This window comes from Nipponia nippon, unplaced genomic scaffold (genome assembly GCF_047370975.1).
Source record: "Nipponia nippon isolate SJK-2023a ecotype South Korea unplaced genomic scaffold, ASM4737097v1 scaffold_2, whole genome shotgun sequence".
NCBI lineage: Eukaryota > Metazoa > Chordata > Aves > Pelecaniformes > Threskiornithidae > Nipponia > Nipponia nippon.
The window spans coordinates 55,807,104-55,832,094 of NW_028262336.1; the positions used below are offsets into that span (position 1 = coordinate 55,807,104).

Consider the following 24,991-nt stretch of genomic DNA (forward strand, 5'->3'; position numbering starts at 1 on the left):
ACAATAATTATAAAATTATCATCATTATCATACTAGGTAAAAGGGCAATTAACACCGAAAAGCGTGCCTGCACACTGGTATATTGATTATATGTTGATGTAATTAGACCAAAGAGCTTCAGAGAGTTAAACACTTGGGCGGGCGAGTTTACCAACTCAGGTTCATGGGTGTTACTCAAATTCTCCATCATGAAATCCGCTTTTTGGCTAATAATATTCACACAAGTAAGAAATTCTTTTGAAAATACTATGAACAAATTTAAATGAATTGTAATAATATTTCAAAAGCAAAAATGTTAATAATGCACATAGATCCTTCTCTGGACACTGCTCCTGAAAAAAAAAAAGAATCTTAAACTGTTTTCTTTTTTCCCCTAAAGTCTTTAATTTGAAGCATTTCTTTCTCTTCCCTAGTGGGACATGGACAAATTTGTATATAAAAGGTACCAGTCGGCATATGTCCCAGAAAGTAACAAGCAAAACAAACAAAACTCAGATAATCTTAGATAAAACATAGGATGTGTTTATTGAAAATTTTCAAGAGAAAGAAGCAAAATATGTATTTTCATTACTAAACAAACAACTGAAGTGGTAACCACAAAACATTTTAACATTTCATTATTCAAAACCTGATGTCTACCCAGCAAAATATATATCAATCTGTTTTAACTATTAGCATGGAAAGTTAGTATTTTTAAAGAAATATCAAGCATCCTTGAAAACCATATTAAAAATGTTATCATTCATAAGTTGAAAGTGATAGCCACAAAGGTGCTTATTTGTTTGTGTGTTGTCAAGATGTTTCCGTATTTAAACTGATGTACATTATAATTTCTTACTTTCAAGATCAAAATAAAGATTATGGTAATTTTCTCAGCAACTGATATATATCCATTTCAAATGTAATTTAGGTAGAATAATATTTTATTTTATGAAAAGAGTACTTTTTCAGATGATCATAGAATCATAGAATCGTCTAGGTTGGAAAAGACCTTCAATGATGTCTTTCTCTCAAGAATTTAATAAACGCAGAATCGTGTTTACCTCCATCTACATGGAATTTTGGTAAGAAAAAGCATGCTTCACATATAAGATGAAGATAAAAACACGCAGATTTCCTCTATGCTTTAAAAAGTTGGCTAAAATGGCTGCGTTGCAGAATTATGGCAGTAAACTATTAGTTTTGCCAGTTTTCATCTGCATTTCATTCATTGCTAGTATTTTGATTCAGTTAGCTAAATGTAGGCAGAGAGACTGGAAAATTGTTAGTTTTTGTTGATAGGTTTGTCTACATAAGGACATTTGTTAGCACAGCAAGGTTGATCAGGAACAAGGGAAAAAGATGAACCAGCCTTGCTGGCAAAACTGTATCAACCATACCTCCACATATGTACGAAGTTTAAAAGTTGGTGTGACATAGATTTTATAGAACAAAGTGTCACAGACTCGTTCTAAATGATTCTGAAAACTTTGTATCTATTTTCCCTTTACATAAATTATGACTAATATGGTTCTTAAAAAAACCAGCCTGCCAGATTAACGCCTTTAAAGGCTGCTAGAGCAGGACCTAAGTTTTCAAGAAAAGAAACAAAATTTACATCAAATTCCAGTTCCTGAGAAGAGCTAAACACCATTTCAGTAATAAATAAATAAATAAATAAAATCAGCATTTGTTTCTCTCATTTTTATTTTTTTTTAAACAGTGGTTTGTCAATGTACGTATTCTTTTCATGCTATATTTTAAAATTAAGTATGAATTTTCCATCTATAGCTCCTTTCACTTTGCTAGAATTCAGACATATATACACAGTAAAGGCACTGAAATCTGTAATCCTTTATACGACTTCCAGTTTTCCTTAAACATTGTAGACAATGCAGAAATACACTAAAGAAACCCAACATGTATGAATGAAAACAGCAATTTCCTTATTCCTATTCTATCAGAAGCCTTACGTATTTTGGCTAATTTTGAAAACAGGAAAAAAAAATTGTTCGGTGACTCAAATGCTCACAAACTAAAATCTTTCCATTTTTAGCTTATATTAAACTTGATTTCTTTGTTCTTTAAAATAACTTCTAAATCAAAATGCATACCCAACCTTTATGAATGCAGGTTGGATAGTTCAATACCATCCCCAGACATTTTAAACACATCTCTGATGACATAAAGCTCAAGGTGCGAGAGCAACGTCAGGTAAAGGAGAGTAGGATTGCAATGTCTCAACAAAACGTTCATTAGAGGAAGATTTTCTTTTGTTAGAATGATAAAGTAGAAAAAAAATTTCAGATATGTGGGCTGAATGTCACCAACCAAAGGAGCCTGTGATCGGAGGGCAACTCTTCTTTCAGAGGTTTACACTGTAGCCCCACCTGAAAAATGAAGATTGAACATTCAGCTTTTCCACCATGGATGCCCTTGCCAGCTCTTCTGGGCTTTTTTTGCTCCAGTCCTTTGGGGCAGCAGGTGGGAACCCCGTATCCCCAGAGGCATATAGACAGCCCTCCCGTTTGTCTCACTCCCCGCTTCCAGAGGGCCACAGGATCACTGACCTGACGCTTTAGTTACACCCTGGTCCTAGAAACAGAGGAAAATAAGTGACTGTCAGACCCTGAGGGCACAAACAGCCTTCACAGCCCTGACCGGCCTCCCCCAGGGCATCCCGGACCCTGCTCTGGCTGGATCTCCCCTGTGTAACCCTGCCCAAGCCTTCCCCCGGCGCCCGGCCACCAGCAGCCGCCCCGGAGTCCGCTATGGCAGCCCCAGGCTGAGGCTTTCTGAAGCGCCAGGGGATCCCAGATCTCTCCGAAATGCCTGCAAAGCTTCTCCACACACGTGCGTTTCCCTCATGTCTTAGTCGTTAGTCCCATTAAGGAACTAATAACAGTAATTAGAGGTTTAAATTGACCTCTGTGGCAGCTAAGGGCCAGGGCCAGGCTGTTTGGAAGAGCCGGGAGCTGAGGGCAGCCGCAGGGGAGCTCGAGCCGTCGCCTCCCCGGCAGTGGGCATGCACAGAGGGGCGATGATGGCAAACAGGCCCCATGGATGGGCCAGCCATCATCAGATGAAGACAAGGGCACCAGCCCGGCCCAAGGCCAAGCCAGGAAACCCAGCTGGCCATCCGGGATCACAGCTGGGGCAGGCGAGCGAGGATGTGGTACAGGCCGGGGCAGGAGGCCCACCCAGGCCGGAGCTGAAATGGGGGCCCCCGCCAAGGATACATGGGGATGCCCCAGGTGAGGCTGATCTGGGCCATGCAGGCTGGTTTCCACACACAGGGCCACGACAGTCAGTCAGTTCTGCAGTGGCAGAGACCTCACGTCATGTAATTTCCTTCATACAGTGACATACATCCATCTTCTGGGCACGTTATAGCTTCCTGTACTTGTCCTTGATGAAGAACATTAATTACCAGTATCTCTTACAGACCAGTGAGGTTGTTTAGAATGAGATTTTCAAATGCCCTCATCCCTGACCTATTTCTGTCCCCACTGAAATTGTTTCTGAAAATCCCATCTGCTCCAGTGATAAATCAACTCGGAAAGCTGCAAGCCAATTTGGTCTTACCTTGTGGTTTGAAACAAAGTCTCTTGTTCTTATAAGCAGAGTAGGCCACTATTGATCCAACAACTAATATTACAAAAGCAGAAATTATAGGAGACGTAACTCCAGCTATTAATCCTGAATCTGTGGAAAAAGAGAGAGATTTTTTTCAGAGGCACTGAAATGGTTTGACTTAAGCATATTCTCTACGAAGGTGTGCTTTTGCCAAACTATGAGAATTGTTTGGTGAAACATTGGAAATTCATTAAATAGAATTAAATGGACATCTAGAAATTATGTTACATTACAGCTGGTGTGAAAATGGCATCTTAAAGCCTAATTTCGTATATGTACTACTTTTATAAGGCTAACATTTTCTTACTATTTTATGATGATCGGAAACAAATTGTAGAATAAATTATTTACTATACCCGTGTTTCCTCCATGATTGAAATGATGCTCCTCTTCTCCTGGAATAGAGGGTGAAGTTTCATCAAGAAATGTTTTTCATCTTGTTTTGAGAACAAAGTCTTTTACTCAGCAAAGTGTGATTTCCTACAGAAGGTGAAAGGGGGTGGCTCGGCAGGACTGTGAGAGAAGAGCTCCCCTTCCAGTCCTGACTGACAGCTGTGCTGGACAGAGGAATAACCATCCATCCTCCTGACACTTCGTTTTTGGAGAAGAATATTGTCTTCTAAAAAAAGGATAATACTTAGCAGTCTACATCAAACTGATTTCACAGGGAGCGGGAGGCCAGGCTATTCTCTACTGTCAGACAATCAGGTGATTTATCAATAACTTAAGTCGAGATCATAGGCCTGGTGCATCTACTTTCGGTTCTCGGCAGAAGCCCTTTGCTTTGGGACTGCTCTAGCTGAATTCAAAGGGATTAAGCCTGGAAGGGTCTGGCATATGCCAGAATGCTACAAGATGTTTAGGAATATGTTTCAAGTTTGTTCAAAGCCAAGTTCAAAGCCATGGTTTGTGGAGAAGGATAACTAATCTAAATAAAAATAGTAGAGTCTTGTCCTATACCTTCAATGACAAACAGATTACCGCTAAAGCAAAACCAGCCAGTTCCAAGTTACAAGTATTAGGGAGAAGCTGCAAGGAGAATTGGCAAATACTACCTGCTATGTGTGGTGGTAAAGGCTTCCCATCAAGGAGATCCGAGTCATCAAAACCTCCTGCAAGATAAAGATTAGGATTTCTGTTGCAAAATTATCTGAACAATGGTAACCCCTTCAGCTCCTTTGTCCAGTCTTTTTGTAATGTACTAAGGAGGGGTGAGGGACCTTTGAAATCCCAGCTTCGACGTGGCGGATGGGTCAGGTGTCTTGCACTGAATGGTCACCTATTCAAATTCACCTGGAAGCTGGAGTACTAAAACTGTTGGTGTCTACTCATTCTGCATCTGTATTGGCACCTGTGGGATGTGTGGGCTTGAGCTCTCAATAGCACAAATCCTTATTTAATATGGACATCTCAAACCCCAGCGGTGCCTGGAGCAGGAATTCAGTGGGCCCTTTCCAGGAAAGAGTCCAGAAGGACTCCAGAAGGACCTGTCCACGGCTCACCACTACAATCATACCAGAAGTTAATATGGGATGCATGGTGGTAGCTGGGATAGATGTGCCACTTCTGCTTTATTCAAGTGGGTGTCTGGGACCACACTCAAAAGCAACAGAAGCTTACATCCGTCTTCCCAGTCCCACCTGTTGTATGCCCCAGGGTCATCTCAGATGCGCATCTTGGTATGGATTTGAACATAGGCTTGTCCATGCCCTGTGGCTAGGTGTCACATTTGAACCTTAGCATGGTTCAGTGTATACATATCCAAAATGAAAAGGCAAACAAGATGAGTGTTAGTCTCATGCCACTTAGGAGTCACTTCCCACATTTTGGGCAGACAGAAAAGCTTTATGGTACCAACACTAAAACTCAGAAAATCTTCTCAAACACTGGGTCAGGAACAGTGATTTCAAAAGAGAGATGGAGGGAAGGGATGATAAAAACTATGAATAAAGAAATAAGAGAGTAAATTATTCAAAATATCTTCTCTGAACAGCTCATAGTGCTAGATTTTCTTAGGAGAAAATATTCTTACCAGAATTACTATAGCTTCCCGGTCGTGGTGGAAGAGGTGGGTATAAAGGTTTTCTTGAGATGTCACCTATTGATAATTAATATTGTTAGATGGCTGGACAGGCAAAACTGAGAGCTGTAAATAAAGAGTATGATAACCTGAGATTGTATACCTATTTCTAATTTGTCCTCTGGTAAATTAAGAAAAGGACCTTGTCGCTAGTTAAAAAGTGTCAAGCACTATATCAACAAATAGCTAGCTACTGAAAGTAATTAGAAGGTGAAAAGGGAATATTTTCAAAATTAAAATGAGAGAAGAATTCACAAAAATGTTGAAGGAAAATGTTTCATGTATTTCTGGCAAGTGCTAGTATTGTTTAATGCTGACAGCTGGGAAGCACAGTGGGTTACTGTAGGTGTCAGTGGTGCAGTTATGCAGAGCCAACAGAGAAGGTGGTGTTCTGGGCCGGGCAGGAGGCAACAGGCTATCTCTGTGCCATCAGCAGGTATTATTAAGATCTGGAGATTAGTTTCAGCTAACAGATGCTGAATTAATCTAGCACATGATGAATTTTCTGCTCTTGAACAGTGCAAAATGAACTCGGACTTCAGCTTTGTTGTTTAGGACTTTGTGCTGGTATTTGGCCCTAATTTTTGCCAAAGTATTAGGAAGAGATGCATTGGACAGAGTGGGAGATGTGATGACTAATAGCAGTTTCCAAACTGCCCATACAGTGCTGGAGTAGCAAGAGATGACTCAGGTCAAAACCTGCCAAAATTAATGCCTAGGGCTGTTGCTCTGCGTACGTAGCGTAGGTCCCCTTCTGACACCCTTTCTTCAACCAGTTCAGTCGCATAGTTAACTGTTCTCATAGCCAGACGGTGAATTTAGCTCTGAATAAATCAAAGTTAGGTCTCAGAAATAAATACCAATTTCCCTCCCTCTCCTTAAATCTTTCTTTCACCTTCAGTACATGCCAGATGCCCTTTTATCATGTTTTCTTCTTGCCTAGCTGCTAAATATAATGCTTCTGTCTGTGACTAACGTTTAGGTCCCGATTCAGCAAATTATTTAGATACATGCTTAACTTCAGGCGAGTTTACCCCACTGCAGTCAATGGATTTTAGCTAGAGTCTTGAAGCTTTGCTGAATCAGACTTTGCCCAATTAATTCTTTTCAATGGAAGAAGAGACTTGTTCTGTTCCAGAACTGTGTGTAACGAACTAAGACTCACCATGGCACAAAAGCAGAAAGCTATCAATCCCATTATTCATTTCTATTATGATGCTGCTCTTATTCAGTCTTCTCTAAGAATAAGAAGATACATTCTGTGGCATAGCTAGTGAAAAAATAATGTCTTCAGAACCACTGATAATGAGGTACATATTATTAATCCCATTATACCATGTATGAATGTCAATTAAGAACCTGAACCTGAACTGGAAATGGAGCAAAGAAATAAGAACTGAGGGAAACATCATTTGCCATCCTCTGAATGAAAAGGTGGGGTTTAGTGAAGATACTTAAACTATTCATTAATAATTTAATCAACATTCTAAACCCATCCTCTCATAAAAGTACCCATTAAAAACTTGCAAGAATGGAACAATTAGTATGGGCAGGAAGAAGTGACAGTATAAACATGGGAATTATAAACAAAACTAGATTCAGCTTTATAAAGTGTGGGAGAACATGTCATTCAAACACAGGCATGAAATGCCACGGGGGAACCTGGAAATGCGGAAAGCCCTGGAAAAGGGAAAGAACAATGCAAAAGGTATGATTCTCTAAGACTGAAACATGAGTAAAGCAGACCACTGCGACTGGAGTCATAATTCAGAGTTCTGTGCAATGGGCTGAGAAGTAATTTTTCTTTTGTGTAGCCTTGATTCAAGTGGAATTTTAGGCTTTGATTCAATACTACTCGCATTTTAGATCATTTCTGTGTACAAGAAGATTTCTAGATTCTTCACATCCTTGTTATACCTCTAAACACACTAAACAAAATGTGGTGCAAAAATTCCCAAAGTCAAGGATTTCATATGTCTACACAGCTCAGCACAGTACGGTGAATACTTCCTAGGCCAGTTCTGGATGTTATAGAAACACCTGGAAGTCATAGCAGCCTACAACAGCTTGACTGCTTCAAGCTTAAGCTACGTCTTGTCCATCAGTGCTCATCTCTGAAACGTTCCTTCCTGCATTTCTGTTTTGGGATCAGCAGAGCTACACAAGCTCACACCTCTCTCTATCCACTGTCACCTCTGGTTCCTAATCTTAGGCAGACTTCAGGTAGCTGAAGAAACTACTGCCATCACCTGTTGCCTTCAGCCTTCTGCCAGAGGCCATCACTCTGCACCATCACGGCTGAACGGGCAGTACATCCTCTCCCCAGCCATGGCTCTGGTAGCCTGGCGTGGCAACGTAAACCGTAGCTGACTGAGTTCACGCAGGCAGGCCAGCCTGCAAGCTCCCGTAGCTGGCAACCAGACACAGCTCATCCTGCTGTCCCTGCTCTGCACGATGGCTTCTGGCAAAAGGGCTGCATGTACATGAGCTGTAACGGCTCCCATTACTACAGTTCCTCCTACAGTCTTGAAATCTCTTTTCACAGTTAGGCAGACTTCAGAAAAAGACTAGGAAAACCCCCAACCATTATATTTGAGGAAAGAAGAGAGTACTTACCCCCACCAAGAGCATCTCCTAAATGCAGATCATTGTCTAAAAATGAAAAGGAAAAAGATGTAGAGAAGTGAGTTACACACAGTTCTTGAGGGAAGTGAGATGTTAGTGTTAATAGAAAATGTACAACTGAATGTTTGACAAGCAGCTTTTTCAGGTCCCACAAATTCAAATAAGGTATTACACTTTTCCTGAAAACTCTAATAGAATTTAATATTTGCCCACACAATAATTGCAGATGATACAGTATTTTCTGTTCAAAATACGAAAGACTTATTCCTGCTTTAAATAAGCTCAGAATAAATCTCATAATGGAATCAAGATCAATGCCTCTTTAATATATTTGCAAGTATATAAATAAGATTAGCTATGTTAAGATATTAAAATGTATCTATTTTCTAAATGTTCTTATTTATTAACATTTATGTCTGTGGTTAAAACTGGTATATGCATGTTTGGCTCAAGTGTAATTTGTTGAACTGCAAAAACTGAATACCCGTTTCAAGAACAAATACTGGGAGGTAATAAACCTACTTAGGGAGAGAGAATTGAATCAGCTAGTTTATGTAAGGGTCACAATGACATAAAAATTTTTGCTTCAAGCGATCATATGTGCCTGGCTGAGGCTGGGTGACAGTCTGTTTTTCTTTGCCTGCGCTATAAAGGTTTTAAAATATACTTAAATGTCTGCATGTGCACGTTATGCAGTGAATCAACAGGCTATTGCCATTCCCCTAGCACTGTACACGTCTCACTGTACCTGGGATAGAATTTTCCTTCCAATAAACAATTTGTCTGTGAGCTGCAGGTGCATAAACAAGAGGAACTCCATTTCCAATGTGCAGGTGTGGATATGAGTATGTGGGTGATATTTTAGGGTGTGTATGGAATGACGGTGAGCTCTGAAAGGTCACTGAGTAATAGGCAGAAATACATTAGGTGGATGTCATAACTCCAAGGATCCCTTTCTTGCTCCTTATAAATGTGGAGTACTGTAATGAATCAGAAGGAACAGCAAAATCTACATAAATTTTGACACCAATGCTTATTGCCACAGAAAATTAGATAGACACTCAATTAAATATATTTTTTTTCATTATAATTGTGTCAGAATTCCCAAAACCCAGGAAAATCCATCCAAATACATCATCGTGCAGAAGTCTGCCTTCATGTGTTCCTTATATCCAGAGGGAGTGAGAAGCTGCTTTTGCACAGTATCTAGTCTCATTTGTGTAACAACTCAGAAATGCTTTGATGTCACAAGGAAATCTGGCAGGAAAATAATCAAATTCATGACTCGGTTTTTCTTGTCAAGCCAGGTGCTGTGTCTGGCCAGCAGAGAGCTGCATTTCAAAAATACCTTTATGTGTCAAATACTAACACTGTAAGAAGCAATAAATTGCAAGCTGGATTCAATTTATTATTGAGATGAAGAATTCAGGTAAAATGCAGGGTTTCACTCTCGAGCGTTCGTGCAGAGATTTGTTGCAGAAATGCTAAGGTTGATATAAATGAAATACAAATGGACATGCATGTGTCTGTAGGGACCAGAAGAAACAGCAGAGCAAAGGACAGACAATAAAGGTCACCATTCCCAGCAGTAAAATTGAGGAATGTGTTGTTTCTGTCAAAACCAGCAGGCCTGTGCTCCGATAAGATGACAGCACAAATCACTTGTCAGCAGAGGAAAAGCAGAAGGGCACTCTAAAGCCAAAGGCTGCAGCATATCACCTATTCCCTTACTTTTCCTGTTCGCCCACCCAGAAAATAGACTGTAGACATAGTCTGTGTACCCCAAACAAGCAAAACCAGACAGTGGGCAGCAACCTGGCCTAGGGTTCAGAGATGCTGTAGCAAGCAAGATTCTAAGGCAAAAGAGCTCTCCATAGTAGCTGATGACTCCTAAGGGGTATAAAAGATCTGTACATAAACTAGCTTGCCATTTCTGATCACGAAGAACCACAGAGACACGATAAGGACTCGGTAGCTGGCGTAACTTGTCCAGTGTTGCACATGATGCTCACCAGACCACCTGAGCACACGCATCTTGGTGCACATGAGTATGTGGGTTTGAGCGTATGGCTGAATTAAATCAGTGGCAGGATGAATGTGAGTGGGTAAAATCTACTCATTATTTAGAAATTTTGTAAATAAACATCACCTTCTCCTTCCATTAAGTTTTGTGTTGAACCTTGTTACGCTAGATGGGAGGTGCCTACCAGAGAGCTTCAACTCAGGCAGAGGTTCCTGTGTGGGAAGTGATGCCCAGAGGATGTGGCCTGTACAGTAATTGGCCCCAGCTCAAACAAAATCATCATCTCAGCCAGCCTCATTTGTCAGTGATGCTGGCTGAATGAGACATAGAAGAAACCCTGAGGTTAAGATGAAGCATCAGGCAGATGCTAGGACATACTTTTGTATCATCTTTCTGCACATGTTTCCAAATCCAGTAATAGATTTTTAACACTGTTTTTTAAAATTAGTTTCAATTGCTTTTTGACTCCCTGCAGTCCTCTTCAGTGCTGAAAGAGATTCCAAAATGGTCTGGAAAACATGGAGTTCTTCATTCCCCAGAATAAGTGAAGTTGATTCAGGTAGGGCAGATAATCATCTGACGGTCACATCTCTGACAGATTTAGGAGTCCCTAAAAATCAAATTCCTTTCATCTGACTGAGGCAGCTTCACTGTAGATATTGGAATCCCTAGGTTACCTTTAAACGTGACTGAGGACAGAGTCTTTTAGGGCGCAATTCAAGTAACCTACTTAAAATGTCTATATTAGGATGAGAACAAATCCGCATTTAGAGTGATATGAACCATCCCCAGACATGCTGATTTCTCTCCACAGACTAAAGCAAGTCAGGAGTTAGCTAAGTAGAGGGCAGTGGCTTAGCAGTACTTTACAACAGACACTTCTAATCTAGGCCAAATGCAGATTTTCTTTGCAAAATGGAGTGGGAAGGAAGAATGCAACCACTACAGGATTTAGTAGCTACCACATTTGCAAAATGCTGCCTTGTTTGTTCAAAGAGCAAGCCAGAGAATTGTGTGGAAAATATAACTGCTTTCATGTACCTAAAGACTTACTGCAATGTTTATCCAGAGAAAGACTGAAAGTTGTTGTGTGGACTGATGTTATCCAGCATTTCCTGATTCAAGCATTTTGTTCGATAGCCAGAAATTTCTTTGAGTGTAGTTTAGTTGAAAGATCTCTATGTTATCATAAAATGTTCCGTCATAAATGCATGTGTGGTTTTGTTGTTGTTTGGGGTTGGGGTTTTTTCAGCAATGAGTGTTCATTGGAAATTGTCATTTGTCATCCTCAGGACTACAGCTAAAACCTTTTGGTTCTCTCCGCTGTTCAGAGCTTTTTTTCCTTTCTGACACAGGTCTTTGTAGCAATCGGTACTAGATAATATTAAGTAAATACATGGGGAGAAGAAAGAATATCCAAATTCCTTCTGATTCTTTCCCAAGTCCATTATCAAGCATCATGAATATTTATGCGAAAAGAAAAGATAATGGGAAAAAAAGTGGAAGAACAGTTACCCATTTTCAGCAACAATTACCCATGGTTATACTCCCCAGGGAGTTCAATAGAGGCTGGAAAAGTGTGAAGAAGATCTTCAGGAAATAAAATGCCATCAGTGGCCAGTCATGCTCTACAGCCTTACCGGAAGCAGTAACGACATGTAATTGGTAATTGTCCAAAAAACACTTACTTGACATACAGAAGACACCTAGTATTCACACAAATGACCTCAGCTACAGTACGCTAGCAAATATGATCAAGAATCTCATGGGGGCAGTTTCTACATATCTAAAATCAGTTATGACCCGATGTCTTCATTACTTACTCAGCACAGGCCTTGTCGGTCTTCTGATCACCGTAGGCTTCCTGGTGATTATGTCCTCTGTGGGACACAATGACATACCAATAAACAATAACAGCTTAAACTTTTTCAACTTATCAAAAGAAGGTATCTGTAAATCTAGAGAGCTGCATTCAATAAATCTTTACGTATCGTGACAGAAGCTAAAAATGAAGGGATATGTTTTCAAAGCCATTATTTTTTTTGTTTTAAAGAAAATTTTAATTTTATGATAGAAACATTGAAATCTAACATTTCCCAGTTCTGTATATATTTAAATTAACTATTGGCCACTTCATATTCCAGTCCTCAAGGAAAAGAACTGAAGATTTATTATTGGGTCTAAATGCCATAGTAAAATAAGGGTAGGAGATTTACCTACCTGGATGATCAAGTGCATCAGCTAAATCAAAATCACGTTGACCTAGAAGGAAGGTGACAGAAGGAAAGAAACTAAGTTAGTGGGCAGGTTTCCATGACCTCCAGGTCTGAGGGCTCTGGACAGAGCCGGAGCACCAGTAAGAAGCAAAAGAAAAATCCATCCAAACAGGAGCAAGCGCAGAGCAAGCTGTCAGCTGTTGTCCCTGCGCCGTGCAGTCCTGGATGGCCGTGCGAGATGGGCGCATTTAATTCAAAGAAACTGTTTGTTCAGGTAGCGCAAAGAGAAGCTGCTCTCTCATGTTATCCATACTCAGCCGCTGTGCAAACACGCCTTTGAAGAACACAGGTTGCCTGTTACAGGGCACAAGGGCTGTTGCCAGCAGGCAGCTGAAAGTAGCATTCAGCACAGTACTTGCAAACCAGAATCGTTAGATGAGAACTTTTAATATCTTCATTACTGTTTTACGAGCTCAGCTTCAGAGAGCACCTTTACTGGCAAGCCTGCCTTGTGATCATTTGTAACATGAATCAACTTTTTTTTTTTTAATTCTTACTGTAACATGTGCCAGCAGTAAAAGATATAAAGACGTGTTTACCCAATTTAGTTTTCGCTGTACCTTAAAAAATCTGAAAGGGGAGAAAAGAACCCTTCCTGTTCTCTGTTAGGTGACAATGATGTCATTAAATGTCACAGCAGGGCCATTAGCATCCTGACTTTTGAAGTCAGCAGGTAACTAAAACTGGAAAATGTTTAAAATGTATAAACTGAAGCATACGACTTTGAACTGAACAAACACAGTTATTCATGCGAGTTTTACTTTCCACTCTCTACAATCTGCCACTTTCCTTTTAATACACAGCCTTCATGAAACACCTCTTTGCACAGTATGTATCCATTAGTTTTCATCCAGACTGAAACTTCACCGCCCTTGTGTTTGCACACCAAATACAAGATCAGCTTGCGCAAACCCGCAAAAAGTCACGACATGCCATGGCTTCCCCAAGCAGAAATGTTTTACTGTGCTCTATCGACTAAGCCTCTTGTTCTGCATCTATTTATTATCCTGTCTAAAAGGCTTAATACCTAACTCTTCGATTAAGTGTTTTTCTTGTTAAGTCTTGAACACTTCACAGCAAGAAAGGCATCGTTGTTCAAGCGGGGAAACTGAGGAAAAGAGAGAGGCCATCAGAGGTTCTCCAGCATGACAGTGCTCTGAGTTCAGCTCAACCCTCTCTTCTCGACAGGTGGTGTCTGTCTTCGTGGCATTCTTCACAGTAATTACTGTTCCTGAATAATAGCTCTCAGCTGTGTCAAAGAGCTCCTGGAAAGATTAATTATCAGTGGTAAAACACTGTGTGATCCTCAGATAAAAATCAGTGCAGAAGCATAAAGTAGAAACGTTTTGATTCCCATGAGGATTTTCATGTAAGTCTGCGAACTTAATTATAGATGGTGTCTGACGGAAAAGATAAAACGAGGCTGGAATGCAAAACAGCGAATGGCTTCTAAAGCAAAACTGACCCTATAAAATATTATGACAAACCTGTGTTTGGAAAGGAAAAGCAGATAACAGCATAAAGCTTTCCTGTTAATGTTATTAGAGTAGCATTCTGTCTCTTCTTTGACCTGATCTTGGAGTGTCACCTCGTCTGACCACTGTCCTTCCCCTGCCCTGGCTGCTCAGCCAACCTAGCTAAGTCCAGTAACCTTTGGACTGGGTCCTTAGATGGAGGACATTCCAAGACCCTGACAGGTTGTTTTTTGTTTTTCATTTTTTTTTATATGAATCCATTAAAATACCTAAAAACATAAAATTGACAAGTGGTTTCCTCAGAAGATATTCCCTGCTGGAGCCCTGAGGGCATCACCAGCCCTTACTCGCCCTGAGCCCCTGCCCGTGGGCTGTCACAGCCGTGCTGCCACCCGGTTGTGGGACCATTTGATCCCGATGCAGATCCCTACCTGCAGGCTGACGTCCTGGCATTGCCTCAACTTATACGGTCAAATTATATTTTTCTGAAGCATTTCTTCAGTGCCAACAATACAAGCAACTTAAGTTTGACTGTCTTTTGATTTTGTCCTCTGGATAAATCTTCATTCTTGATCAGCATCCTGAGTGCTGAAGGAGGCTGGCTGACCTGAGCCCTGCTGTTGCAGGATACTGCCGGCAGGATTCAAACCATTTCTCATCAGAGTGAGTCATCAGAAATAATTCTGTAACACCGAAGAGCTGTTGGCCAAACAGTGTACAGTGTACAGTTACTATGTACAGTTCTGGCCCCCACTCTACAAAAAAGATGTGGACAGGCTGGAGGGGGTCCAGAGAAGGGCCACCAAGATGATCAAGGGTCTGGGAAGCCTGGCCTATGAGGACAGGCTGAGAGAGCTGGGCTTGTTCAGCCTTGAGAAAAGGAGGCTTAGAGGTGATCTCATCACCATGTACCAGTACTTAAAGGGGAGCTACAAAGAAGACGGAGACTCCCTTTTTACAGGGAGTCACATGGTGAGGACAAGGGGTAACGGGTACAAGTTACTCCCAGGGAGATTCCGATGGGACACGAGAGGTAAATTTTTCACAGTGAGAACAGTCAACCATTGGAATAAACTCCCCAGGGAAGTGGCTGACTCCGCTACACTGGACACGTTTAAGACTCAGGTGGACAGGGTGCTGGGCTAGACTGTGCTCTTGCCTAGAAAGGTTGGACCAGATGATCCCTGAGGTCCCTTCCAACCTGGTATTCTATGATTCTATGATTCTGTGAAACCAGCTCCTTTGTTACAGGTCCTGACGTGCAGGAACTAATGATACGGAAAGCAGCTACCAAGGTCCTAATGCAGTAAAGAGAATGTGACAAAATTGTCTTGTGAAGGAAGACTCTGGAAAACTTCGGGGTACAATATTCCTTTGAAGTTAAGGAAAAGAAAAAAAAGAAGGAGGAATCTAATGAAAAGAGATTATGGAATTCAAATAGGATGATGCAGATGCTTCCAACTGCATGAGAACCAAAGCAAAACAGCATACTGAAACAGTTACTGTCATCTGCCCTTGTCCTGGACAATACCGACGTTTCCTTCTCCTTTTGTATGTCTGCTCTGTTACCGAAAAAGTGGGAAAAGGCAAGAGGTGTTCTTTTGAGACAGCAAGGGAGAAATAGAAGACAACTTCAGAAATTTTAAGAAGAGAAAAAAGAAGCCTGAAAGTCCCCTGCAGAAATTATTCAGATTGATTTTTTTATTATTATTTCTCATGATAAACCAAGTAATAAAATAAACAGACACCAACACAGAATGACTGATTTGGAGTAAGACAGGAATCTACACTGAAATCTCTTTGGCTGTGTAAATATAAACCTTGACAGAGGGGCAGATTGTGTGTGGACATCTGTTCAGCATGGTAAATGATATTCCAATAAACCAAAAGATTGGTTGGACTTATATCCCGACTTCCTCCGATAATAACATCAAGTGACCGCAAGGAGTAAGATTTTGTGGAGCGGAATTTTAAATGCTCATTACCATTTCTGAGACTGCACATAGACTTTTTAAGAATCTAATTTGGGAGGATAACAGATGGTTGAATAGCTGAACAGCCCAGATTTCATCTGCAAAATGGTGGGTCTAAAAACAAAAACACATTAGAGACTCAGAGAATATTTAGCTCAATAGGAACTGCAGTCACTTCAGGGAACTCTGAAGATAAATGACAACGGAAATAAATTAGTCAAGCTTCTTCACAGAACAAACAGACTGAAAGAAATTCATTTTCCACATGTAAAAATGGCCTCTTTTTTTGGACCAGCTTCCATAATAGAAACAGCTAGAAATATACTGATGAAAATGAGAATGAAAAAAATTTTAGCGGGGAGAAAACAGCTTTGTTCCTTTGGGGATTTTTATTTGTTTGGGTTTTGGGGGGGGGGGGGGGTTGTTGGTTTTTTGTTGTTAGTTTTTTTTTTAACCTGGATAAAGTTACAAAGAGATTTAGCTATGCAGGAGGTATTATCTCAGAGTTATCTCTGTTATTACTGCTTTGGGCTAGTATGCTATTTCTTGGCATCACTTCTAGCTTTTCTTCTGGGAGTATCCCTGGTTTTACATGGAAATAAAATTATTGTAATAGTGGCTTTTGTTGGGTGGTCCACAACGATTCATAACAGAGAATTTGAGAAAATGCTTATAAGCTCCTTTCTGACACCACAGAACAGTCCTTGTCTGCAAATGAGAAAATGCTAAGTTAAGAAAGCAAGCCTTCCAGATGGATATACAGTTTGTATCGTGAAACGACCAGTTTTAATAATGTTTATACTAGCTGCTCAAACACAATGAACTATACTAACAGCAGGACTTTTGCTGGCACTGCCAGCCTTATCTGGGATGTAATTCCCTCATCTCCACCCAACACATGTAGCTGTGCCTATAAAAATCTGAAGTGTAGACCTGGCCTAAATAGCTGACAGTAGACTTTTCTGTAGCAGCCAGTCAGGGGAGAATAGACTCCATAAAGCCAAGCATCAAAATATAGTAGCTTAAATTTCAAAGTTGCTGCATTTATTTTTACAGGCATGATTCTTTTGGGTAGGACATCTGCTTTCAGCTAATGCCCATACTTTCTATGTAGCCTTTTAAATATAATATGTGGAAGCCTGGTGATATAAAATCCTTGTTAGTCCACATGCTCTACTATGGAGACTGTTACGGTTGCTGTTTCCCACAGAAATATTGAGCCAGCTTTTAGTAAGTTCCCTTGAATATAAGACACATCCTGCTGAAGCATCACGGAGCTGAGGTCATCTTACCCCACCAAGGCAGTCCCCTGCAAAGTCACGTCCTCAGGCGCATGCACATTTAATGTTCACAAACTTTTGCCCATGTTAGTTTTCTGAAAATGTGACCCAAATATCCAGTCACTAAAATGCAGGCAGCAGCATCTTTTGCCTGTGGTTGAATTTGTGACCTAAATGTTAAATGAATCCATCACCCTTTAGCTGTGAGCTGATTGATCACAAGGGTCTGAGATCCCACAGTTTTTGAGGAGGATTTACGAGGAACAAGGCTGGATTCTGCAGGTGGATGTTACCTGTTTGTCATTACGACTGTGGTCAGAAGTTTTCTGACAAAAGGCTACCATGGCATCACTCTGCAATTTTTAATTTCCATAAGTAGGCTCAGTCCTGCGCTGGATCCATATGAACACAGCTTGTGGCCATTAAAGTGACACACATTTAAATAAGACAGTGTGAATATTGCTAAACGAGAGGCAGGTTATGCGGCAAAGAAAATTAACTTCTCAGGCATTTAATATGCATAGTCTAGTATTAAAACTGAAGCTAAGATCCATGAGAAAATGTGTCTATATGTGTATATACATGTGTGTGGACATATATCTTAAATGCATACATGCGCATTTGTGTTAGATAAATCAATTGGTCATTAATATGATTAAATTAATGGGCTTTGAGTGCATTGCTAGCAGTCATATGATTGGGATGAGATTACCTGCGTTACAAACAAATTAGAAGCAATTAACTTAGAAATGTGAGCTAGATAGAAAGGGAAAATAAGTTGATTTTACATTATTTAAAAACAAGAACAAAAATTATTTCTTCAGTGTAATTACGTAAGAATTGTTTTGTGAATACAATGAGCTTAAAACATTATGAAGCTGGCAGAGACTGAGGAAGAAGTGGGTGACTCACAAATGAGAGCAAAAATTTTCTAAAAAGGAACAATATGTTACTGAAATCGCTTGTGGGACCCATTTTACCTTCTTTTTAGCTGAAATGGTAAGTTATTCTTTGTATAGATAATTTCTGATTATTATACAATCATGAGACATATTTCCCCTTTAGTGAGAAAATAGGATGTATTCTCCCAGGTGTGTGATTCAGAACATACCCATTTACTGGTCCAACTTTGTTCAGGAAGGAATTATGTTTGTTTAAAGGAAATTACTCATGTAAGAAAAGTTGTGGGAGAACGTAAAGGTTTATGCCCCAGAGTGGACAATTTGGGCAAAATCTCAATGAGCGGGTACTATTTCTTTGATGTAATGCTCTCATGATCTTTATTTCCTGATGAGGTTACTGTAGCTTTTTTTTCCATCATGGCTCTTTCGTTCCATAAACAATGATTGCCATTGCAACCTCTTGATGTTGGGGTGGAAAATGAGTATGCTTTAAAATCTGTAATTAAGATCTTAGTTCCAGTCCACAGACCACAGCATATGGACCTGATTATTGGCTTCATGTTTTTTTCCAGGCTACTTCTGTTTATAGTTTGAATTCAAGGTAAATGAAAAGGTCTCTCTCACTTATTCATACAAGAACACATTTAAATAATTACCAGCAAATAAGATGCACTAATAAAGCAAGAGTGGCAGTACTGCTTTAGGTCTGTGCAGCATGGTCTCATGAAACATGAAAGAAAATCTAGTTCGATGGTGTTTGCTTTGCTGTGCGCAAACAGCAGCTGTTCAAAGGTAGCTGCTGTTCTTTATGATGTGATAGGCCCTGCATACATAAAATAAAACATATATAATTTTCTATGTTTTGCTTCAGAGTGAGTGCAGAAGCAGCTGGTGTGTGCTGTAGAATTACAGGCAGAGCAAAGGAGTTGGGAACTCCGATGAAGCAGCACCGTATGCCTGCACATCTTACTGAAACTCAGATTTTCAGCTTTGTGTCACGAGGAAGATGAGCTCAGGCCATGGCCTGGGCTGTTCAGCCAAAACTTCTCTCTGTCCCTGTGTGGTTTGTGAAGCTGTCAGCCCTTTTCAGCCATTTGGTCTGAGAGCGTCGGGCTTAATGACGGTCACGTTGCATGAGAACTGTATGCGTAGGTAGGCTCCAACAAGAGACCTATATGAGTGTTCCTGCTAAAACCCTATAGCGTGGCAGAAGCAACAGCCGTGCTGGGCTCTCTGAGTGACCGCTCACTGCCTGCGTACCAGCTGGCTGATCCACACTTTTCCCAGCAGGCAGTTTAGCGACAATACAGGGAGCTGAAGATAATGCAGGGAGATGCCAGGCTTTGTATTTCTGTTGCTCACAGAGTGTCTTTTAATGTTCCTTATCCCACCTTCACCCCAAGTACGCTGGTAAAATACACACAAAATACCTTTAGCTCTTCAATATAGGTAGCACAGACCTCAGCAGTGCTATTCTGTAACTATCATCGCGTTGAATTTGTTTCAGAAATTCTGTTGTGTAACTAATCCTGTGCCCCCTGAAGTCACAGTAGCCCAGTGGCATAATTATTTGTCTTGCTTCCAAGGGGGTTAGTAATACTGCCAAGTCAAAGTGGATGATCAGGGCGTTTCGTATACACGCTTTGCTTGTGTGTTTAAGATGCAAGACAGCAAAAAAGCAAGGCCGGCATCTTCTCTGTTTCATACCACTAAGAATGTGTTTTCTGGAAAAGAGTAAAGCTGGGAAGAGTTGCTGGACATCAGCAAGCAGGTCTGTTCGGCAACAAAGACTCTGCAAACTCTCAGGAGCCACATCTCATCTTATTTGGACTAAATGAGAAAAGCAATTAGGCTCCCTTTGCAGAGCTGAAGAAGCTTCTGCACATGCCACCGGAGTGCACAGAGAAGCCTCTCTGAATGACCCTGGGCAAAGGGTGATGGAGCATCAGTTGGTAGCTGAACTTCAAAAGCAGGAGACTCAGAAGAGGATCTGGCGGCTTAGCCTTCAGAGGGAACAGAAATCAAGGGTCTTGGCATGCAGAATGCTCCGCAAATCTGGGTTGGATTTCTGAACAAAGAGCCAGCCTTCTTTTTGTAACCGCTATGCTCAGGAAACAAAACGGTCTGGGCGGTCTTTGTGAATAGAAATAGGCATCCTGGTTCCTCCACCACTGATGTTATAAGACCTAGAACGTAAGGAGGGACTTTGTTTTAATTTGTCTGCTAATCTTAGTGCTTACTTTGGTCTTTGTTTTCATTTAATCTGGAGCATTGTTGCCCTTTGAAAGTATTTTGCTGTGACTTAGCTTTTTAAATAAACTCCTCAGGAATTAAAAAATGCATTCATGAAAGGCAAATCTTATACAGTGGAAATGGGACTGTTATATTTTTATAACCCATTCAAGCCCTTTCTTTCAATTGGGATGGCCTATTTACCTGCATGAGATATTTTACTACAGATCAGATTTTAGGCAGTATTTTCCCATAGCATTCATAGATGTCAGCCCCCCTGTGGAAAAGAAGGAAGACTCTGATCAAAACAATCTGAATCTCTCTCCTCCTAACCACGAGGCAAAATGCCACAGAAAGGCATAGTTTTATTGATTTTTAATCTTGAAAGAATTATGACATTTATTTGTTCATTTATTACCCTCAATGGGGTGGAAAGGGATTGACAATCGCTGATGCAGACGAGGGAAAAATACGTACTGAAAACAGGCAGTGTGGGCACTGCTACCAGGTTCGCAATGTGGCAGCAATGTTTGAAAAGTGAACCCGAGAAGCTGAGCAACCACACCGGTTGTTAGCTCTTCCCAAGCTCTGATGTTGCAACAGCTCTGCTGTTGTTAGTGTTTCAACCAGTGCAGGTATGTCTGTTTATCAGACTGCAATCACACCCTTGGATGATAGCGCTGACATGCCTACAGATGATAGCAGCTCTGGTATTGGGACCGAAATAGTTTTGGCACCCAGCAACGGGAGAATTCATTATCTGATACATCCCTGCTGATACCGCGAGCGCTTTGGCCGGTACGCAGGGACCTCACACGGAGCGACAGCGAGGACCGGAGCTTGATGGAGCAGTATGAGAAAAACAGGAATGTTTTTCATCTCTCCCATTCTGTCTTTTAACTCCAATGAAAACTACATTATTCATAAAACTAAGTCATATAGTGTCTCAAATCCAAACAGGTCTGTAATTTTCTCCCCATGAAGTGCCTAGCTAATTAACCAAGAATACAATTAGTTTTGAGTCAACATCTTTGTAAGCCTTAGCTGGACAGTGGTACATGATTTACTGGCTAGCAATAAATGCTGTTCCTCTTACCTGCATAGCATGCCGTATTTGATGCAGTAAGGTTAGTGCGTCTTAAACATCATCAACCTTTGTGCTATCTTTGTTACTGAGTAAACATGTGATCTATCAGTTGGTCTTAAAGACCATGGATATGTAGATTATATCTATATGGGGAACCTGAGGAGCATTTCTGAGCAGTCAGGTCTGAGTGAGAGTCTCAGCTGCTTTCCAGCTCCATAAGAGAGAGCCCTCAGGTTGCACTGCTGCCCCGCTACAGGTACGCACACAGGTGTACGGCCCAAATGGGACCTGCAGTATGTTTCAAACAGGTGCGTGATCTCAGTTACTGGGGGACTAGGACCTAACCTGTGTCTTACCACACCCTAAGTGGGCAATATAGGCACAGCCAAAGCTGAATTACCACAGGTCTGCCAAGCCACAGTAACCGATGTGGGACGTTAGCGTGAATTTCAGTGGAAGAAGTTTCTATGAAGTTTCTTTCATTTGGGTTGGGCTAAAAGCCACTCAGACAGCTGTTGCTGCTCAGCTTATGTGGGAGACCTCATGTAACCTGCATAAGCTTGGAAGTAACAAAAGCCAATGAGTGTAGATAAAAGTATGGAAGACTGCAGGGAGCATGTAAGATTCTGAACTATACCAGGTCCCACTTTCCTTGTGCAATGTGGTCCTTGGTTATGCCGCACTTCTGTTGAGATGTGTCTATCAAGGTAGTCTAGCCAACTAACTGACGATAACCGGACATAAAGGAAATGCTAGATGGTAAGGGGAGCGACGTGATCTGGCCTGGCTGTGGTGGGACAGTAGTGTCTAGAAGCTATCACAGATGGTTGGAGCTTAGATAAGAACTAAGGCTGCATGTAAAAAGGTGAATTGTTCCATAGACATTCCTATCATAAGGACTTAGACCAGATTTTCACCAGCATGGCCAAGCCTTTCTCATATCATGTCTTGATTAGGACTGAGAAGTGGTTCCTGTAAATGTCCCCTGAAACATGGTAAATACTTTGATGATAAAATTCAGTGGATGTTGCCATAGACTTAAAATAATCCATTTTGCTTTTCAAAGTGGATTGAATAGTTTCCACAGTCATAAGACTGTGCCCAAAGCCCACAGCAGCTTTCAGCAATGATTTCTTCCCCAAAGCAGGGCCTGAACTGGCTCTAAATTATCACATGTGTACAACAAGAACGGTTAGGCTGACTATCCTTGTAATTAAAGTAATAGAGCGTATGGAAATTGGCTTGCCTGTGCTCAGATTGTTTGAACAGAAATATTCAACATAAGAGAGTCCTCCAGAACAAGAAAGTCTGCATGCCAGTGATGAGACACTGCGTGAATCATTGCTGTTCACAACATGCTACAGGGCAAGCCAGCGCAGTCCTATTGCTCTGCTGTTTCTATGCCATGTTACTTGCTGAAGACCTCAAAATAATTCCTCATTTGTTAAAATGGAGCTATGGCACTAGTTTAAGGCAAGGTTTTTTCACTGCCTGTCACTGCACGATCTCCCAAGGACTCCATTTAAAGCAGGGGTGGTGGGAAGATGGGCAGCAGCAGCCATTTTGGAACTAGTGGTTAATGACTGATTTCTTCCTGCTGTCAGACACTGCGCTACAAGTTTTTGAAGTAATGCTAATATACAAAAAAGAAAAGGTTACAAGTACAGTACATGGCAGACGCACACAAGGATGATCCTATTTGGTTTGATGTCAAATAAAGTTTTACGCAATGTTTTGCTACAAGAAAATTATGTTAGACCATAGAAAAACAACTCAATATGGAAAGACTAGATTTTCCCAACTGCTATTCATTCGTCAAAAAATATGTACAAAATGTATTCAATTCTTTATTAATCCTGTATGAAAAAAAATTTGTATGCTTGTGTGTGGATTTTATATATTCAGGAATATGTTGGCTAAGGTTAATAAATTATTAATTTATAATTATTAAAGCATGAGCACCAGTATGAAAGCATGACCATCCTTAAACTGAATCAGAATTTGTTTTTACAATATAACTAATATGTTTCAAAATATCAATAACCAAGAAAAGCTCTAAAAACATGAAGTTAGTATTTGACTAAGGATCTCTTTGGAAACTTTAAGTTCCCCTGGAAGCTCTCATTTTACAGCTTCCATTTAAAAAGTTTATACTCGAGTCCAAGCTTGTGAATAATTTTAGGGGAGCAACACTAAAGAGAAAATAAGAAATTATAACAAACAAACTCCAACTAGCATGGCTATTATGAGCAATCATACAAAAGACATATATCTCTCTAGAAACTGCAGAAGTACTTATCTAAACACTCTTGAATGCTTCTCATGAAACAGTAGCAACAAAAATGACACCAGCAAGCATTTCTGAATCAACAAGCATATTTTTTTAGGGGTTGGGGTTTAGGTTTTGGGTTTTTTTTTTCATTTTTAATAATCTCGCCCCAGAAATAAGCTAAGGCAAAGGTCACTTACCTCTTACATGGACTAGAAGAAAGCCAAGGCACAGAAGAAGGATACTTCTGAATTTCCCCATGGCCTTCTGTGCAGTGCCTTGATTGCACTGGTTGTTTTTTTCCAAGCGATGACAGTAGATGTGGCAACTGCAGTCCCAAGGTTTGAGGGAGATGCTTGGAATCAGCAGCTCTGTCCAAACAGTTCCCTCACCATCACACTCAAGCACCGAGGAAGAGAGAGAAGTCCCTAAAAACCTCTTCTGGTACAAGACAAGTAATGAAAGCAGACAACCCCTCTACGGCCCAGCCATGAGCAGCACCGTAGGTGCCACCCGCCCTCTAAGAAATCTATTTATCGCCTAGGCAGGGAGCACGGAGAGCCGGGGAGCAGCGGCAGCACCCAATGAGGAGGGAGCCAGCGCGCCCTGCGCCCTCCTCCTCCCCAGAGGGAAAGCCAACCTGTTTGAGGTCCGCACCTTCAAAGCAGGGTGTGGTGCTGCGGGAGCTCAAGTAGCTTGAGGGAGGAGGTCGGCCTTCTCTGAAGCGTACTTGAAAAAAATCTCTCAGGTTTACTCTGTCCTCAAAGCGCTGCTTCCCTGCTCAGTTTTTAGCTGAGCAATAGCTGCTGATAAAGGCAATCCTGCCAGAGTCCTAACCGCTAACTTAAGCTGCCGAGTGAGGGAAGCGGAGGCCAAGAATCTGCTTTGCAGAGGCTTGGGAATTGTCTACAGGGGGATGGCAAAACCCCCTGATTTTATAAACTTAAAACGTGATGTCAGACTACTGAACTGAAGCATGCTCAGCTCCCTGCCAGATGCTTATCTTCACAAAGTAAACATTGTCTGTTATGATTTTTTCCATTGATCTAGATTTATTTTTTAATATAAATATCCATGCATATCTTACGTGGAGAGAGATCTCAGATAGCGCCGAGCATGAGAACACAAAGCTTTGGAAAATGAGCAAAACTCAT

General features: G+C 40.9%; 1 protein-coding gene across 1 annotated transcript in view; it reads right to left on the reverse strand.

The window, feature by feature from the left end:
* Nucleotides 1–534: 534 nt before the first annotated feature.
* Nucleotides 535–24,991, reverse strand: part of XG (Xg glycoprotein (Xg blood group)) — a 28,225-nt gene continuing 3,768 nt past the window's right edge. Inside the window, exons 4-13 of the mRNA XM_009461872.2 lie at nt 24,038–24,236; nt 12,564–12,605; nt 12,167–12,223; nt 8,312–8,347; nt 5,648–5,713; nt 4,671–4,727; nt 3,972–4,010; nt 3,565–3,684; nt 2,550–2,574; nt 535–2,369 (exon numbers count right to left, since the gene is read on the reverse strand). Coding sequence (XP_009460147.2) covers nt 2,558–2,574; nt 3,565–3,684; nt 3,972–4,010; nt 4,671–4,727; nt 5,648–5,713; nt 8,312–8,347; nt 12,167–12,223; nt 12,564–12,605; nt 24,038–24,098 — 495 coding nt within the window. The 5' untranslated portion in view covers nt 24,099–24,236 and the 3' untranslated portion in view covers nt 535–2,369; nt 2,550–2,557. The remainder of the gene's footprint in view (nt 2,370–2,549; nt 2,575–3,564; nt 3,685–3,971; nt 4,011–4,670; nt 4,728–5,647; nt 5,714–8,311; nt 8,348–12,166; nt 12,224–12,563; nt 12,606–24,037; nt 24,237–24,991) is intronic.